At 40.5% G+C, this 18,368-nt stretch overlaps 3 protein-coding genes across 3 annotated transcripts; 2 read left to right on the forward strand and 1 right to left on the reverse strand.

Moving 5' to 3' along the window:
- Positions 1 to 2,338: 2,338 nt before the first annotated feature.
- On the forward strand, positions 2,339 to 7,091 carry tlcd1 (TLC domain containing 1). The gene is made up of 4 exons (XM_061073785.1): positions 2,339 to 2,544; positions 3,531 to 3,613; positions 5,082 to 5,164; positions 6,674 to 7,091. The coding sequence occupies exons 1-4, from the start codon at positions 2,339 to 2,341 to the stop codon at positions 7,076 to 7,078; spliced, it is 777 nt and encodes a 258-aa protein (XP_060929768.1). The 3' UTR covers positions 7,079 to 7,091.
- Positions 7,092 to 12,150: 5,059 nt separating this feature from the next.
- rab34a (RAB34, member RAS oncogene family a) lies at positions 12,151 to 16,029 on the forward strand. The gene is made up of 10 exons (XM_061073549.1): positions 12,151 to 12,225; positions 12,304 to 12,395; positions 12,487 to 12,552; positions 13,147 to 13,248; positions 13,345 to 13,409; positions 13,506 to 13,557; positions 13,657 to 13,738; positions 14,826 to 14,916; positions 15,178 to 15,285; positions 15,371 to 16,029. Exons 1-10 carry the CDS (start codon positions 12,151 to 12,153, stop codon positions 15,436 to 15,438), a joined length of 801 nt encoding a protein of 266 aa, XP_060929532.1. The 3' UTR covers positions 15,439 to 16,029.
- Positions 16,030 to 16,343: 314 nt separating this feature from the next.
- zgc:174895 (uncharacterized protein LOC100126024 homolog) lies at positions 16,344 to 18,368 on the reverse strand. The gene is made up of 5 exons (XM_061072454.1): positions 18,246 to 18,368; positions 17,985 to 18,078; positions 17,571 to 17,717; positions 16,579 to 16,674; positions 16,344 to 16,486 (listed from the first exon to the last, which is right to left on the reverse strand). Exons 1-5 carry the CDS (start codon positions 18,366 to 18,368, stop codon positions 16,344 to 16,346), a joined length of 603 nt encoding a protein of 200 aa, XP_060928437.1.

Genomic DNA, 18,368 nt, shown 5'->3' on the forward strand with positions numbered 1-18,368 from the left:
CATTTAGTTGTACAGGATACAGCATGATCGAGGTTTCATGTATGAGATTCAATCCTGATCAATCAAAGGGGAAATTAACATGATTGCACTGTGCATGATCAAAATGTCACCTTTCCCTCACAAGTCCCAGGTATTTAACTTGTAGGGTTGTTTGTTGTTGTTGAGCTTACCTGAGAGACTGAACCCACCATGACTCATGTGTCCTAAAAGGTGAATTGTAGTGAAACTTCCTGGGGATGGACACCCTTCGTGAGGTAAACTGTGTTCAGGGAAACCAGGGATCGAACGTCCAACCAGAGGATCAGAGCCCGACCTATCTCCTTCCTCAGCCAATTAAGTCACCTCGTTTACCAAAGGCACTCCTGCATAACAAATAAGAGCAAACGAGAACGTGAACAAAGAATTCAAAACACTTTACAGATAGCTTTTAAGAAACACTCTAGTTGTAAAAAATATTTGAAGTAGTTTTCTAGCTTGAACAAAAGTAAAGTCTTCATATACTGATGTTTCACACAGACATGTGTCGTCCAGGTGGTAATGTAGGGTCCTAGCAGTGGGGGCTCATTTCCTTTTTACCCAGCAGGCTGCAGGGAGGCCAGCAGCAGGGACTGGGGGCTGTGTTCATGGAAAGAGTTATGGCCGGGGAAGGAGGGCGTCACTGTCAGGCAGCCTCTTTAACACAGACCAAGATTAGGTCCTATACGCTCCAAACATATCAGCTTGTTTCTTCTATTTACAGCAACAGCTTTAACTGCAAGTGATGCAAAATTATGAAATACACTCAAGATATTCTCTTTATGCTCTTTTTATGAAGTTTCCACAAGTATGACACAGCTTCAGGAGAGATTAATTATCCCCAAGGATACATGTGCAAAAAAGTAAGATAACTTAATAAAGGTGATATGATTAGCTAAAGAGAAGAACCTTGAAACAAATTTAAAGATAAAACTAGACGATAACCAATCACATGTCTGTGCACTACATGGGTAAACTATATATAAATTCTAAATGCAATTAAAAGGAATTTATTTAACAAATTAAGGAGCTGAACAGACGTGAACAGCTTCTGACCCTCTGAAACACAACCCCTGGCTGGGGGGAGCTGGGGGGGCATACCATGTATGAGACATGTGTGGAACTTCAGTAAAACGTCGACTAAAATGACTGAAGTAAAACAAAATATATATACATGTGTATATCCAAACAGCAGAATGGCATCATTAAACATAGTTTAAATCCAGCAGGATTAAAATGGAAAGATAATATATTAGATTAGATTAGATTCAACTTTATTGTCATTGCACAGTACAAGTACATATGCAAAGAAATGCAGTTTAGCGTCTAACCAGAAGTGCAAAAAAAAGGCAGTAAAGTGCAGAGTATTGTGCATATTAAAGTGAAAATGTAATAAATAGGATCTGTACAGTAGAAATATATATGGAATATAACAGTATTAACAGGAATTATAAGATATAAGGACGATGAATACACTATGAGCAGGCTAAAAATATAAATATATATAAATATGAATACACTATAGGCAGGATAATACAGTATAAAAAAACAAACATTTCAAAATGTATATGTCTATTAGAATCAAGTTTTAGTGTTAAAGTAGTTAATTAAATTAAATTAATAAATTAAATTACTATTGTTCTTAGCCAATGTATACATTTAATCCAGAAAATGGCTTTTTACGCACAGTGCGTAAAAGGCTCTTATACACACGGCACTGATGTAAAAAACATTAAACAAACTCCTCCACGAAGTTGTTTCACATTGTCTACAGGTGGTTGTCGACAAGTTTACCCACAAATCAAGTTCCTGCACTCGTGTTCTGTGATTTTCTTTTTTTGGTCCTTGCGTAATCGCAATCTCTGCCCCTCCTTGTTTTGTGTTGTGGCTCCAAGGAGCAGCAGCAGCAGCGGTTCCACCCACTCCACTCCCTCCCTCCCTCTCCACAGCTCCTGCCTTCACTTGGCTCAGACAGGCGGGAAGAGCGAGGAGCCTCATCACGTTCCTGCGAGAAAAACAGCGTCGCCTTTGAATGAGCAGTCTCAGGAATCCCCTCCGAGCCCTCCCCTTCACACCGAACACTTGAGGAGAAGAAAGGGCAGGACTAAAAACCTCAGAGAAACCTCCCAAAGAAGAAGAACCCTCATCCTCCTACAGCTGCTGGAGCCTCTCCTCTCTCTGCAGACCCCTGTCCTGGAGAACATCTCATCTTAGATCCGAGCAGATCCGAGAAGACGGTGACAGGAGCGTGAAGAAGCCAGGAGAGGGAGAGGACGAAGGGAAGCAACAGGCACCCGGAGACAGAGGGTGTGAGGGGGGGAGGATGGAGGCCCTGCTTCCTGTGCTGAAGAGTCGCCCAGGCCTCTCAGTGCTGGTGTGCTCACTGATTTTCAGGGTGGTCCACAAACTTCTGCAAAGACTGCCTGTGCCCAAGGTGGTGAGGCAGGATGACTTCCGCTTCTGGAAGTGGAAGAACCTCTCTGTGTCCATGGTGCACTCCCTGCTGACTGGCACATGGGCCCTGACATGGTAAGTCCCCATCCATCCACACTGGGAAGCCATTGTCCATTCACAGTCCAAATGGTGTGTGTGTATGTGTGTGTGTGTGTGTGTGTGTGTGTGTGTGTGTGTGCAGCTGTATCAGGCTGTGGCAGCCAGGAGAAGAAGGCATGTTCAGACAGGGTTGGGGACGGGGGAAGACAATGGCATTTTTTAAAACTGGGAGAGAAATGTCACTGAACTGTAAGAGCTACTCAGACGCTGTTATTGCCGTTTGCTCGAGGTTGGAATCACTCAGAGGAGGCACACGGTTCAACTTTGTATTACTCAAGTGAAAGGCCTGCAGACTCTACAAACTGGAAAAACCTGTTGGCTGAACGAATCTAGTAAAGGCATCATGAGAAACTTTTTTTCTGGGTGGGGAACATGCATGTGACTCATCTTTTAACATAAAAAAAGTGGGATTAAGGCCATTTTATCAGCTTTTTGCTCCTCAATAATAAACTCTGCATTTAAAAACAGCAGTTAAATAAGCACGTTTTTATATTCTAAAGGAGGTTATGTGTGCTTGATATTGTGCCAAGCATACAGGAAACAGTAGACTGCTTCACATGTAACATGAGGGATATGTAGGTAATTTATTAACAACACTTTGTTATGGTGTGTTTATACAAGGAGGAGACGCAGAGAAATATCTGCTTTTTGAGGAGTGCCGCCCTTTTGTCAAACAATTAAAACTGAAAAATGCAAAAAGAGTGAGACGGTAAAATAGTAGAAAACATGGTGCTAAGATAAATGTACCAGCACAGATAGGAAGTAGAAAATAAGAAGCATTTAGATGGAATAATATAACATAACAAACTAATAAAAGAGGATATTTATTGGTCAGGGAGATACAAAAAAAGCCGTAACATCTGATATTAATGTCTCAGGCTTTTATCTCCAGGAGTGAGCCCATGTTTGTCTGAGTGAGGCCCTTACTGACCCAACTGTCCATAACATGTGTCCCTCTCCAGTGTCCTTGTGTGGCCCGAGACGCTGACGGACCTCCACTCCTACCACACGCCGCTGTCTTACCTGCTGGTCTGCGTCTCAACAGGTCAGTAAATGCCCCGTGGAAAAGGAACACTCGATAACACAAACTGCATAGTGAGGTTTTGGATCTAAATAAAGGTGTGGGTTTTACCTGTGGTGCTTTTGATTAGATAGTAATTGATTCAGTCTTTAAAATCTCATGTATATTCTAAAAACATTCATGATTTTCCAAAGGAGGGGGAGGGGGGTCCTGGCATGAAGTTTTGGCAGACCAACCTTTCCAAACTCATAGATATGTCATGTAAGACAAGTTAAGGAATCACATCCAAACTTTTGAGGAGCTAAAGCCAACAAACCTTTAGTATTTTGGCTTTTTTCTCTCTTAATTGACTAATTGTTGCAGCTCTTGTGTAAAACGCTAGAGAAAGAATTTGGTAGCGTTGGTGATTGACAGCATCGTCTCTCTTCTCTCCTTGAATTGAACCTCTTACTCTTAGATGGCTGGCTGGCTGGCTGTTAGGAAGGTAGGTTAGTTAGATCACGATATTGATCAACTGAGGGAAATTAAATTGGCACAGCAGCAACAACGTAGATCAAAATGCAATAGAAACAAGGTAAAACTACACAAAGAGGAAAGAAAATACACAAGTGCTGTGGAATTCCAGCACACTTACAATACAATAAGCCAAATGAGAGAATAAGTAAATGAAGTTATACATACATACCCACCTGTATATGATCTACAATATCAATATGGTGTTTCGATCACAAGTCAGATTTTCAATATATAATCAGAGTGGAGTGTTTAGTGCAGAGGAAACAGCCGACGAGCAGAATGTCGAGAGCAGGTTCTTCTGTTTAGTCGAGTTCAGTTACCACAGATATTGCCGAGGCAGATGAATTGTATATCCTGATAGCGCCGGGCAGGAAAGACTTCCTGTATCGTTCCTGTGAACAGCGCGGTTGGACGGGTCTGTTGCTCTTATGTTTGTCCTGCTCAGAGCAGATAATCTGTCGGTTCCAAATGATTGTCCAAACAGAAGAAATAGGCGTTTGCCTCTCAGTCACCGTGGATACCAGCGATAATCCCCTCTGTGATCTGATTGAGGTATTCCGTCTTCTGTGCATCATTGTGTTGCCGTGGAGACGCAAACCTGGGGAGATCTGGCCTAGCGACCGCAAACATCTCTGAGCTCCACCGAGGCCGACCACGGCCGACGCTCGTGGTGATGGTCTCTAACACAGCGGCTGGTTGTGTGTCTCGCCAGCAGCAGTGTGGCAGTGACACCGTGACACAAAACCTAACCCCCTTGAATCCCTCCTGTAAACAAGCCCGTCACAGTTAAATAACCACGGATATTTCATGAATTCTTTAGCTGCCATTCTATCAAGACAAAATCCAACTAAGATTGTAACACACACACTGGATGTTTGTCGGCGACTTGACACTAGTTAGACCTGAGCTCTACAAACACAACTGTGAACCAAGCGTCATTTGTCTGATGAATGAGTCTCATTTCATTTCCCTTCAGGATACTTTGTGCAAGACGCAGGGGATATCATCTTGACGGGACATGGAAGAGGATCATGGGAATTCCTACTCCATCATGCGCTGGTATGTACAAGGCTGCATTTCTGTGTTCAGTTTCACAGTCGGTGTTTAGGACAACAAAAAGAAAGGCGATAACATCTAAACAGGTTTAACGCAGAGAGAGAAAGACAAAGGTAAAATGGCGACTAAATATGCTGCGTTGTACATGAAGGTTTATTGACTTGTTTATTGATAATTTTAGATTATTAATAGAGTAGCCTCCGAACAAGGAAGGAGTAATTACTAGGAAACCACGAAGGCTGTTTGTGTGTTGTTCTCCAGCAGTGAATGTAGAAGATGGTGCCACCAAGCACAGGCTCATTGCAGCACAAGACAAACAGGCAGACTTGTGTTTTCCTATTTCAGGAATGTCTTAAAAAAACCTTCAGACCAATCCCAACTGACATGGGCCTTAAATTTCATTCATAGTGGCCTTAAAGATGTCTTTAAAATCTTAAGTTGAACTTGTTGAAACCTGCAGAAACCCCACCTTAGCACCACGGCGTCTTTGTCTGAGAGCTGTGTGCCTAAAACATCCTAAATATTTGAAATGGTGTTTTTCCACTGGGTCTGACAGCATGTTGTGTAAGTTGATTCCATATGCTATTTCAATCATGTGAAATATTTTAAACCAGAACTTCCTTTTGTATCTTTGGAAACCAAAGCAACTGGGAGTTAGAATTTCCTTGTGACAGTGAGGTTGAAGAGGTCATGTGAGAACCACAGCTGAGAATTTTCCCCGCTGCCAAGGAGGTCATGCTTTCACCCCGGTCCGTGTGTTTTTGTTTGTTTGTCAGCAGGATTACTCAAAAATTACTGAATAAATAAAGAAATCACCCATTCAATTTTCTGTGTGGGTCTGAACAAAGAGGTGGATCCAGGAATCGATTTATCCCTCTGTTTAACATTGTGAGATAGATTATGGATCAGGATTTAAAACAATCAGCCATAATCAGGACTATGACCGTGTGCATTTGGTGCCGATCCAAATAAAAATCAGATCCAAATAAAAATCCTGATACAGTTTCATAACTCTCCAAACACATTTGCAAGTTTTAGCCAAACAACAATAAGACCTCCTGTCTTCACTCGCAAGATGTAAACTTTTGAAATGTTTAAAAGAGGTAATTATGTATAGAGATTTGAATATGTTTGTTTTTGTAATATCTGTGAACAGATACTGAAATAATATGATGATAATAGGGATAAACGTAAACTGTGTTGCACTTTCAAAGTTACAAATAGCTTTCTAGGGTAAAAGAAAAAAGTAGAAACAACCAGAGCTCATTGTGAAAAAAAACCTTCTCAAATGCTTAGGAAAGGGATTTAAGAAAATTCCTGAATCTGGAGCCGAATGGAAATTTTGTCAATTCTTCCCCTGGCAATGTCTCTTCTTGCCCAAAATTTTGGAGCAAATCAAGTCAGGGCCTTTTACATAATCTTTCAGAGAATTTAACAAAAACCAAACTGAACAAAATGTGTTCGCTGTATTAACACCTCCACCTCTCTCTGTGTCCGTCTCCTCCTCCTCAGGTGATCTCGTGTTTCCTGTACGCCCTCTTCACTCAGCTGTACGTGGCCGGCGCAGTCATCGCCCTCTTCGTGGAGGTCAACAGTGTCACGCTGCATCTGAGGCTGATGCTGAAACTGTGCGGCGCTCAGTCGTCCTCCATGTTCCACATCAACAAATACGTCAACTTCTTCACCTACGTCGTGTTTCGTCTGGGCACCCAGTTGTACCTCTCCCGGTATATCTTTCACAATTACTCCTGGATGGACCGTGGTGGATTCTTCCTCATCAGCATGATGATGATGAATGTCATGATCCTGATTTATTTCTACCGCCTGATCCGGGCTGACTTCTTCCCTCGGAGTAGGATTCACGTGGGACAGAACGGGACTCGTAACAGCAACTCCCAGAAGTTCCTCACTGATTGATTGGAGGAAGGCTTACGGGACTTTATTGCGTTTTTTATTCAGGGTGGGACTTTACAAATGCTCCCTTTTTTAAGCTATAACTGACAGCATTCCTTGTGACGACAGGTTCCTTTGTTGTGTCTCTCTGCCAAAGAACAACACCCCAAGAATAACACATATTGGTGGAATAAGAAGCAGCCTTGTTCAGGGTTTGCTTTCTACAGATGTTGGAGAGTCAGTGAATTGGCTTTTTAGAAAGAGACCTCTGAAAATCAAGCAACATTTCACTGACCATTAAGATGTTACAACTTTTAACAGATTAAAAAATCCTCTGGCAAGACAACAAGTTGTTTTTGTACACATTAAATGAAAGACACAAACGTTAGCTATTCTTCTTCAAAGAATGTAGCACTGGCCAGGAAGCAGTTAGCTAATAATAAATTATCTTGGTTTTACTTATTTTACTTGAGAATGAGAGGTTTGAATGACGAATATTCAGCTTTACCATTTTCAACTTGAATATTGATGATATGTCGTGAACGCTGCATTTGCGTACAAATACAAGAGTTGCATCGATATTCTCATTCAGCTCTCAGCTAGAAGTTGAAGTCCATGTGTTTAACACGTACGTTTGAATTTTGACATTGCATTTAAGATTTGCTGATGACCAAGCCATATATCTTTAACATTTGAAATTGTCTAGAATAGTAGTATTTTGAAGTAGGGAAATAGAGCCTGTAAACATTTTGGGGGGGCATTTAAAACTGGGCAATGATTTCTTATGTGTTGTTATCAAACGTTGTCAAATAAATTTAAATGAGGTTTGATATTTGACAGTTTAACCAAAAACTTATAACTGAAAAGTAAAAGAGAACACAAATAAAACCAAAGATATAGAAGCTGAATTAGGAAAATAAACGTTTACGCAATTATTATGTGTATTACGTAAGATAAAGATACACATATAACTCAAAACAGTGATATCCTCTAGTTGGAATATCAGAGGGACGTGGGAGAAACCTTCATTATGAGCAGCAGCACAATCATTACTGATACTGCGTTACAAGTAGCTAGACACGATGTGGAGGGACAGGAGAATGTCTTCACAGTGTGTGCTTGGTTAAGAAGTAAAAGTACTTTCATAGATTTTATAAGATTTCGAAAGACGATATTCTGATGAAGTTGTGAGTCATCTTACCTTACTCAAAAGCAGATATATAGCATGTTTTTTAAATACATGTTGATTCCCTTTAATATAAGGATGATACAAGTGCCCAACATCGAACCATTAATGGCCTCCAAATGCAGATTTTTTCGAATCATGCCGAAACAACGCATGTGCTGACAGTGACTTTTCAAATAATGATCAGAACATTTCATTTCCCATTTCAGCCGGCAGCAACAAAATCTGACAGATATGTTCGGACATGTCTGAGCTGTGCTACAGTGCCTTCACCGCAGTGCCTTTTAAAAACATACAGACACAGTAGGTTACAGAATGATATGTGTGTGGGTGTTTGTACAAGCTGAGCGATTATTAAGTCAAACTAACATTAAATACATTTAACCATGATCCGCAATAATTAGGTCCCGAGCACAGACAGTAGGAAGGCCTGAATGCTTTTGTTTCACTATTCAGGAAAATCAGTATGATTGTTGACATCTTGAATGTACTCGAAAACTCACCAAACCTCGAGGGCGCGTCAGGCCTGATGAAAAAATTACGAGTAGCCTATGTCGAAATGGGCATGGCAAAATGGCTCAACCACTTCCCCCGAAAAGGCAGCAATTCTGTCAGGTTCGACCGATTATCACGAAATTTGGAAAAAGATGTCTGCGGCACCAATTTGATTAATGCAACAGGAAGTCGGCCATTTTGGATTTTGTGGCCAGCTTGCACATCGTGTATTTTAACAAACTCGTCCTCGAACTTTCATCAGATCAACTTCAAATTCGGGGAGTGTCATCTTAACATGTCAGAGATGTAAAGATGTCGCCAATCCGCGGTCACTGTGACCGTAGCTTGGCTTGGCGACATATTTTTATGAATCACCATCGAAACACGTAGGCTAGTGATAGTGATGGCACCACCTATTGCCAAAAGGAGGTTAGCCTCGTTATTCAACTTTAATTCCATTTACACAACACTTTCACTGTGTGGTCCACGCTTGATGTTGTGGACCTTAATGCATGACTAGTGGGTGTGGTCCAGCGCTGCATTATGTTTGAAGGAAGTGACGTGTTTGCCCTTCCCGTTATACTCCCCGAGGCAGCATCAGGTCCTGAGATCACAAGTGCTCGGGCCCGCACTGTGCTGCTCGCAGCCCCAGAGTATCATGTTTCTTGTGTTTAAGTGACAACTGTTTTTAGGAGCCTTGTTTTTTGGATGCTGAGTGAAACCATGAATTAAAAAAGTATTTAAAATCACCGGGGGGTTATTTGTATTTTTCTAATATGAACTCTACTAAGAATTTATATATTTTTACATTATTGTACAAGATTTTAAACATTTTTATGGAGAGGACAACATTCACATTATATTACATTATTATTATTTGCTTATACATTGGTACTAAAAGTACTGTAAAATTCGATTTGTGGACATTTTCTATCAGTCTACTGTTCACATAGGACAGAGGAGGTCAGTTCAGTTCAACAAGTTACCAAAAGTACAAATGTTTACCCTTATTCCACCTGTGAGGTTAATCTGATCATGGATACACATGTAATGTATATTATTTTATTGTTGTATAAATGCATAATATTTCCATTTCTGTTTATACACCATACGTGCATCCCTCAAACTTTATTGTGTTTACAAACAGACTCAGTCAGAGCTGAGTTGTGGCTCCCCCTGTTGGAGACATATTTTGATTACACGTGTTGCTCCCTTGCAAAAGCAGAAATAAAGAAATTACAATACTGTGGAAACAGTGACATTATGAAGATGTAGAAGAAATACAGGTAGTAGTTTGCATGTTATTTTACTGATATGTTCCTCATCAAACCTTTTATGTGTTGTCACACACTGAGTCTTTTGCTTCACAAGCAAAGCAAAATTAGGGAGGAAAAGTGTGAAATATTATAATAAAAAATACCAGTTAAAATGAGCCCTCATTAATCTATATAATCATATAAAATAATGACAACAAAAATTTAAATAGAAACTATGCAAAAGAAATCCAATGACATGAATATGGATGGATAGATAGATAGATAGATAGATAGATAGATAGATAGATAGATAGATAGATAGATAGATAGATAGATAGATAGATTTATAGATAGGCAGGCAGGCAGGCAGGCAGACAGACAGACAGACGGATGGATGGATCTTTTTTTTTTTTTCCTCTTTCCTGGCTTCCGATCACTTCTCATTTCCTCCAGCAGGGGGGCCGAGCAGAGGAGAATCCGGGGAGGGAAGAGAAGAAAGAATCCGGGATATGACTCAGCTCAGCGGCTTCTTCTCTCTGCTGCTCCCCTCGTCTCAGCCTCCGTGGATCCGCTTCTTCACACTCAGCAGCACAATTCAACACGGAGACGGAAACATGGACGTGTTCAAATCCCGATAGCGAATCATCTGCAGAGGAGGAAGACGAGGGAGACACAGAGGAAAAGAGGAGAAGAGGAAAAGAGGATCTGAGGTAACAGCAACACGCTGCTTTTTCTAAATTCTACTGGAACGTGTGTGTGTGCGTGTGCGTGTTTGCGTGTGTTTGTGTTTGTGTTTGTGTGTGTGTGTGTGTGTGTGTGTTTGGGTTGGGGGGTTGTTAGGAGTTACTGTTACTGTTAAAATGATACAAAATAGTTTTTTGTTTTTTCTCGGAGTCTCTGCCCACATCTACTAACTTCTTCTCCAGGAGAAGCTCAGAGGAACAATAGGATTAAACAGGTCCTCACACTAATCTGATCACAGATGTCTGTCTGTGTGATCATTCCTTCATTTACAGTAAATTTGAGTTGTGACTCTGCTTCTCTCTGGACCAGACTGTTCACACAGTTAATCTTCCCCCGTGGGCAAGAAAACCAACCAACCAACCAACATGGATGTTTTATTACTGCCTCAGGCTCCAGAAACCTTCCATATGAAACGATTTACTGTAAATCAATAGGCTAAGAAACCAAAAGTCAAACTTCCCAGGTGTGTGTCCCATATACTGTTTTCAACCATTTTGATTCCTTTTAAAGGTTCAGTGTGTAAGATCCGGGTGTCAGATAATATAAAATCATCCTAGTGATGTTTTCCCAAGTGTGTTTCATCTAAATTGTAGGAGGTGTCGTTTTCTTTACCCTAGAATGGGCCCTTTATATTTAAACAGTTATATTTACATACTCTGTACGGAGGCTGCCATGTTTATTACGGTAGCCCAAAGTGGAAAAACAAACACCTTTTGAGTTTCCATGGTGACCGTAGGCTACAACAGATGTGTGTTTGGAAGGGAAGCCTCAACAATCAATTTCACCACTAGATGTCACTACCGATGAACCTTTAATATTAGAACAACTTACTTCGGAGGCAATAACATGAGAGAAATGTGGAAACATTAACACTTGAACGTGTTATCAGTGTGATAACAACCTCCTAAAATGACAGAAAAATAAACAGATTTGACGTAGGCTATATTCTTACTTTTTAGTCCCATCTACTAACATGGAGGAGGCAGGTTTTATGACCTATACTGTCACTGGCCACCAGTGGGAAATCCAGATGTGTTGGATAACTTGACACACAGAAAAAAATGGAAGCAATTTGATAAAAGATAAATCTAAAACAAATTAGCTGGATGTAAACTAAAATAATAAGAATTTGAAACAGGGTCCCTCCTGAAGATAAGGTATCAAGATGGTGGATGGAGGAGTGATGTGGGATTTAGTTTTTATTTCTATCTCTTCAGTTAAGACGTAGATTTTCTCTTATTTTCGATGAGCCTTATTCGTCACCAGGCAACAGGCCTGATGATTAGGCATAACAAATTCACATCACTCTAATTACAAACAGTTTTTATGACTTCAGATGTCAGATTGTTAATGCAGCTCTCCTCCTCTTTCCGTCCAGCTCACCACGACCCTGCGTTGAATCAACCTGAGGCTTCATGTCGGTCCGAGTTTCATCCCTGAGCGTTCTTCCTCCTGTTCGCAGGGACCGGATCATCGTTCAGCTTCCTAAGGTAAAATCAGGCGCTCTTTTAAGCCTCACATCAGTGGGACAGTCAACGTCCTCACAAAGCCTTCTCCTTCTCCTGCAGTATTTCAGGAAAGAAGCCGCTGTCCACACTAAAGATGAATTCAACAATAAAGTGAAGACGGCCTGCCAGGAGCAGCGCACCGGCACCGTGGGGTGAGTCCTCAAACCACACACCACAGGGTGATCTGGGATCTGCTGCTTTCTGCTGCTCACTTGTTGCCTCTTGTTTGATTCTTGTCAGCAGATTTAAAATCTCTAAGGTCATTGTCGTGGGCGACCTGGCTGTGGGGAAAACCTGTCTGATTAATAGGTAAGCTCGAACACGGCAGAGGGAAAGCAGGTTCAAGTGCACTTCTGGAAAATGAATAACTTCATTAAGGAAGAATGGAGAGAACATTCACCTTCCTCATTAAAGCAGAGACCTCTGAATTTGTTATTTTACTATTTAAAGGTGTTGAAGTGTTTTGCATTGAAATCCACACACGGGTCAAACTTTCAGTAAAACAGAAGCAGCAGTTCACCAGGAAATAATGGAAAGTTGAATTAAAGGGCTAGTTTGCACACATTTTAAACATCATAGTGTGTTTTGTTGTTGAGGCTAAAAGTATTAAAGATGTAAAAACGTAAAGCTTCAAACCATTATTTTTTACCCTCACTGCTTCTTTAGGAATCACACTCTGGTTGTTTAGTGCAGAAAATGGTGTATTGTAATTTTTATGTAATTTGGGTGAACCCACCATTTAAACAAATTCCCAGGTCCCCTAGCTAATTCATATCCACACATGAATCACTTCAATTTTATATTTGAATGAATTTGCATGTTCAGTTACTTTCTGTCGACCTTAGCTCCTCTACCTGTCCATCACCTGGATCCTCTGAGTACATCCACTCTCATTTGTTTCAGATTTTGCAAAGATGCGTTCGATAAGAACTACAAGGCCACGATCGGAGTAGACTTTGAGATGGAGCGGTTCGAGGTGCTGGGCGTTCCTTTCAGCCTGCAGCTGTGAGTTCGACTTGCACGTTTTTTACAAATCAAGCTAAAGCTGTTACCACCGTCCCTTAATAAACTGTTGCTCACCGGTCACACTTTCCATTACAGGTGGGACACTGCAGGCCAAGAGAGGTTCAAGTGCATTGCTTCCACTTACTACAGAGGAGCCCAAAGTGAGAGTTCCGTCTGAACAAATAAGAAATATACTAAAGACTTCTGTTTAAACATTAAAAACATTTCCCTTCACGTGATATTTCCTCTTCCTCCAGTTGTGATCATCGCGTTTGATGTGACCGATGTCGCCTCTTTGGGTCACGTCAGGTAAACGTATTCATCACCAGCAGATTGTTTGCTCTCTCTCAATTGTTTTCTGTCCCAGCTGGAGGTTTCATACACATGGTGGGGGTTTTTTCTCTGCAGGCAGTGGCTGGAAGACGCCTTGAGAGAGAACGACCCCACGGCCGTCCAGCTGTTCCTGGTCGGCACAAAGAAAGACCTCAGCGTACGTCATTTAATGCTCTAAAACGCCCGTGAACTTTTTACTTGTGTCTTCACTGGAGTCTAATGTGAATAGTTTGGATTTTCTCCAGCTGCGCCAAGCATTTGTGTCCAGGCTCAAACCTCAGGAATGTGGTTTCTCATCCTGCAGCAGAGCCCAAATAACCCGTACTCACTGTGTGTTACTGTGGTGGGAAGCAAAACTCTTCATTGGACCATTTTATAAATTGTATTTCTTCTTGAATTATTTAAATTTTCTGTTGGATTTCAGCTTTACAGACTTGTTCTGATTGTATCCTGTGGGGTTTGTAATCATCCAAACAGGAATTTCAAAAACTGCCAGAACCCTGTAACATCAATTCATCTTATTGTTTCAAAAATCCAAATACATTCAATTTACAGTGATAGTGATAAATTGAGAAAAACTGCAAATTGATTGACTAATTGTTGCAGCCCTAATTCACTATAGTTCAGACCACTGTGATGTACAGTGTCTATTAGCTGGATTTACTCTAAGTAGTAGGAAGCAGTGATGCTATATTTTTACACTAGCTGCTGTTCTTGACAAATGTTTAATTTCTACTTCAAAACATTTTTAGCTCGTTATTGAAATGCTTAAAATATGCGTCTATTTGTTATCTTGGAGCAGCTAATTTCTGAGTCGTTTGCTTATACAGTAGAGCTGCAATGTTTAGTTCATAAATGTATTAATCAAGCAACAAAAATGTTGAAATGGTAGAAAATCAATTGTTCACTATTTTGATAATTGATTATTCAGTTGATATTTGGAAGCAAATACACTGAAAGTCCCATTTTCCAGGTTCATAATTGTGAGGAGTTTTTGTTTTGTAACATAAATATTTTCAGATTCTAGTCTTCCTGTTCAGATAACAGTAACCTGAAGGCCTCAGTCAAGGCTTAAACCCTGGAATGGATATTTCTTCTTCTTTTTCCACTACTTGTATAGACCACAGCTCTTCAGATTGGTCGCTAATGAATATAACAGTGATTTGCAGCTTTAAGCACAAGAGTCATTTTGTTCAACTCGGTTACTCCATATCTCACCTGGTCACCTCTGGTTTCTCCGATAGTCTCCTGCGCAGTATTCTCAGATCGAACGAGACGCTCTCGACCTGGCACAAGAGATCAGTGCAGAGTACTGGGCTGTTTCATCACTCACAGGTAAAAACACTCCAGCTCCTCGGACACTAACTTTTAATGAGCGACTGTTTAAAAACTATTAGTTGGGGAAGTGGTGTCAGACAAAAAGATTAAGTTTAAAAGATACCAGTAAGTGCAGTGCAGTCAAAATTAAAGGAACAGTGTATATATATAAATCTCTCTCTCTCTCTCTATATATATATATATATAGTTCATCCCCCACCTGCACTGCAGTAATTTCCCCACAGTCCCTTACTGAACTTTTTCTCTTTAATGCTGAAGGGGAAAACGTGAATGAGTTTTTCTTCCGAGTTGCATCGTTGGCCTTCGAGAACAACGTTCTGGCCGAGTTGGAGAAAAGTGGAACAAGACAAATTGGAGAAGTCGTCAGTGAGTATCTGCTCGATCTCTCTGTAACCGTGAAAACCAGCACATCCGTCACGTGGTCTAACGCCCGGCTCTGCGTCTGTTTCAGGAATCAGCAGTACGTCAAACAGTCTGAACGCCACATCGAAGAAGAAAGGGCCCAACTGCTGTCAGTGAGGAAGGGAGCAGGAGTTTCAAAGTCAGCCTGAAAAAGACTGTGGCTGCTCTCCAGCTCATAGGAGGGGTTTCTGTGGTGAAAGGAGGAGGGATGCTGGAGTTTCACTTCCTGACAAGGTGGACTTTTTCCTGGACTGCCACGACTTTTCCTCGGCAGGATGTGGATTCTTGTGGAGTTACAGAGCGACACATAAATTACTGGTTCTGCTGAGATGCCAAAGAATGACTGTGGTTGATTTTAACATGTGGATGCTTAAGTTACATAGTGCTTGTATTAAATATATCCTTTTGCTGCTGTACTTTCAGAATAATAGTGTTGTTTAGCTTAGAAATATTTTTTAATGAAATCGGTACTTTGCCTCTTTTATGAAATTGTAAATTAGAGCTTCAATTCAAGACAACAATAATGATTTGGGAAAAGTGGAATAACTAAACTTTTACTAACAGTTTTTTTTTCTGCTTATCATCTCTCGACCCTGCAGATTAACTGTAGATGTAGCTTGAGAACCATTGCTGTAATGCAGATGCAGCCTGGAAGGTTTTATTTAAGTACTTTTAGCTTTTTGTTGTCAATGAAATCAATGACTGAATATCGAGTATCATTTTTGTATCATAAAATGAGAAACTGTGTTAATGTTTGATCATTTATTTTCTTTAAAAAGATCCTCATCAAACGTCATGTAAAGGTATTAAAAAGGGAAATTAATCTAATCATCAAAGAGAATAACATGTATTCTGATTAAAACCTTTATTTACGAAACATCACAGTGCAGCTTGTTATTTTAAAAAAACGCATAATAAACGGGACCCTTTCTATTTTTTTTTTAAATAAATACAACTATGTGCAGATAAAACTTTCCTCTCATACATATATCTCAGTCTAATGTGAAGTTATATCTACTATTTCACCTATTGAAGCTTTTGAAAGAGTCCAGATATTTCCGATCCACTTGGCTCTGCAGCTCTTCAGGGATGCAGTGAGAGAATTTGTAATTTTCTTTAATCCACTTCCCCCCTTCCGTGTTTTCTATAGCCACGGCTGCTACACCTGCAGGAAACAGAGCGAGACGTTCACAGCCAAGTGTTGATTCATTAAATATTCATTATACATGATCAAATAACGATGACTTGTTGACAGACCTACAACAGTAGCTCCCAACCTCTCCACCAGCTGAATGGCAGCCTTCATTGTACCGCCGGTCTCGATCCATTGGTCGACTAACAACACCCTCATTCCTGCAAGAACGAGAGAACAACTTCTAGCACTTGTTATATATATGGGATGAGTACAGTTATCAACTCACATTTTATTAACAATAGCTTAACAATCTGTACAAGGTGTGACCTCCTCTGTCCTTCACCCTCCACTAGGTGAGGGAAAACTACCCAAAAAGCTAAAGTGCAGAATACAAAGCAAGTTGATGTAGTAAGTATTAACATTGATTACAATACAAAAGTCTAGCAGTGGAAATATATTGCTTGAGTTATTCAAGGTTCATAGTTTCAAATGTAAAAGTAGTTGTTCTGCAGTAGTGTCTTCTGATGTATCCTTTTTCTATTGCATTACTAATTTATTAATATGAATACCTTAATGTGTACAGATAATTTACGAGATAGGTTTAATTACTCCCTATGCGGTTATATGTTCGGTTATGCACTGATGTGTAATTTTCTTCAACCACCACCAGGAGGTGCTATGTGAGAGGGAATCAGTGGATTAAACCTGTGAGTTATAAAGTGTTCAGGTTGAATTAAAAACATTATTGAATTAATCACTTTGGCTGCAGGAAGTTGTCTAAGACATTGTTTTTTATTTTCTGACATTTCATTGAAAAAAAATCGACCAACAAAAAGAGACAATAACCAAGAGAATAATTGATGAAAGGATAAAGAGCCACTAGTTGACTTTAGGTTTTTAAAACAGAAGAAATGAATATGTCCAAATCATCTTCATTATTTGAATTCTCACATTTAAATACAGCCACGCTTTGCTTATCACATGTAAACCAAAACTGTCCAGATGATGATCTAAGTGCATCACTGCATGGAACAGTATAGAGAATAGAAATAGCATGTTTAAGACAAATTGGGACATGGTTACAGAGTAAAAAAAAAAAGAAAAGAAGATCCACCTGGTTTTATGACATCCAGTCTTATTTCCATATTCTTTTCTCTGCCCGTGTAGTCGGAGTAGGTTTGGTTCTGGGTTTCTACACACAGGTGTCCTGCTTTACGAATGGCCAGGAAACCTTTCCCAAGAGTGGTGGCGACAGACGCTCCTGAAAAACCCATCAAATACTTTCAAGCAGGCTGCATCGGTGTTCCTGAGGACAGTTAAGGTTTGTTACTGGTCCTGTCTGTCTCTTTAAACACCCACCACCACAGACACACTGTCCCCCAACCCCCACCAGCTGAAGTCCAGGACAGAGGGTTAGGTTTCCTGAGCTGCCTCCTAAAATAAAGTTAGTGTGACACACTGTGACATGCTCGTAAACTACCATTTACACATATCTTCTTAAAATGATTTGCTGTCGTTGTTTTCTCACCGAGAATGAATCCCATTGCATCTATCCCAGCAACCAGGTCAATGGTGTCCCTGTGGAATGGGCTGAGAAGGTCTGAGACACAGTCTGCAAGAGCCTGCATCCAGTGCAAACACAGCAAACGCACAAAATGCAAAGTGTGCATGAGAGACACAGCCACTGCATGTGCATTTATGAGCTTTACAAAAACTGGGTCCATGTGGAAGTGAACAGTATCAACAGCCTAAGCTGAGAGACTAGAAGTCTTCAGGTTTCTAATCATACCAGGGAGTTGCAGTAGATTCTGGACGGATCCAACCAGGCAAACATTGGTCCTTTTGTGTTGGGTGCCATCAGAGAAAGGTACCATCCTTTACTTCTGTCTGCAGGAGCGGCCAACACGTCCAT

The sequence above is a fragment of the Limanda limanda genome, chromosome 6 (assembly GCF_963576545.1).
Source record: "Limanda limanda chromosome 6, fLimLim1.1, whole genome shotgun sequence".
NCBI lineage: Eukaryota > Metazoa > Chordata > Actinopteri > Pleuronectiformes > Pleuronectidae > Limanda > Limanda limanda.

What these genes read in the sequence shown, in the direction of transcription:
- zgc:174895 (XM_061072454.1), bottom strand. Translation starts at nt 18,368, where the DNA reads ATGGACGTGTTGGCCGCTCCTGCAGACAGAAGTAAAGGATGGTACCTT. An exon ending in GAATCTACTGCAACTCCCTG is followed by an intron (nt 18,079 to 18,245) that starts GTATGATTAGAA and finishes CACTGGATGCAG; the next exon opens with GCTCTTGCAGACTGTGTCTC. An exon ending in GTTGGGAGCTACTGTTGTAG is followed by an intron (nt 16,487 to 16,578) that starts GTCTGTCAACAA and finishes TGTTTCCTGCAG; the next exon opens with GTGTAGCAGCCGTGGCTATA.
- rab34a (XM_061073549.1), top strand. Translation starts at nt 12,151, where the DNA reads ATGTCGGTCCGAGTTTCATCCCTGAGCGTTCTTCCTCCTGTTCGCAGG. An exon ending in GGCTGTTTCATCACTCACAG is followed by an intron (nt 14,917 to 15,177) that starts GTAAAAACACTC and finishes TTAATGCTGAAG; the next exon opens with GGGAAAACGTGAATGAGTTT. An exon ending in ACAAATTGGAGAAGTCGTCA is followed by an intron (nt 15,286 to 15,370) that starts GTGAGTATCTGC and finishes CGTCTGTTTCAG; the next exon opens with GAATCAGCAGTACGTCAAAC.
- tlcd1 (XM_061073785.1), top strand. Translation starts at nt 2,339, where the DNA reads ATGGAGGCCCTGCTTCCTGTGCTGAAGAGTCGCCCAGGCCTCTCAGTG. An exon ending in GCTGGTCTGCGTCTCAACAG is followed by an intron (nt 3,614 to 5,081) that starts GTCAGTAAATGC and finishes ATTTCCCTTCAG; the next exon opens with GATACTTTGTGCAAGACGCA. An exon ending in TCCTACTCCATCATGCGCTG is followed by an intron (nt 5,165 to 6,673) that starts GTATGTACAAGG and finishes CCTCCTCCTCAG; the next exon opens with GTGATCTCGTGTTTCCTGTA.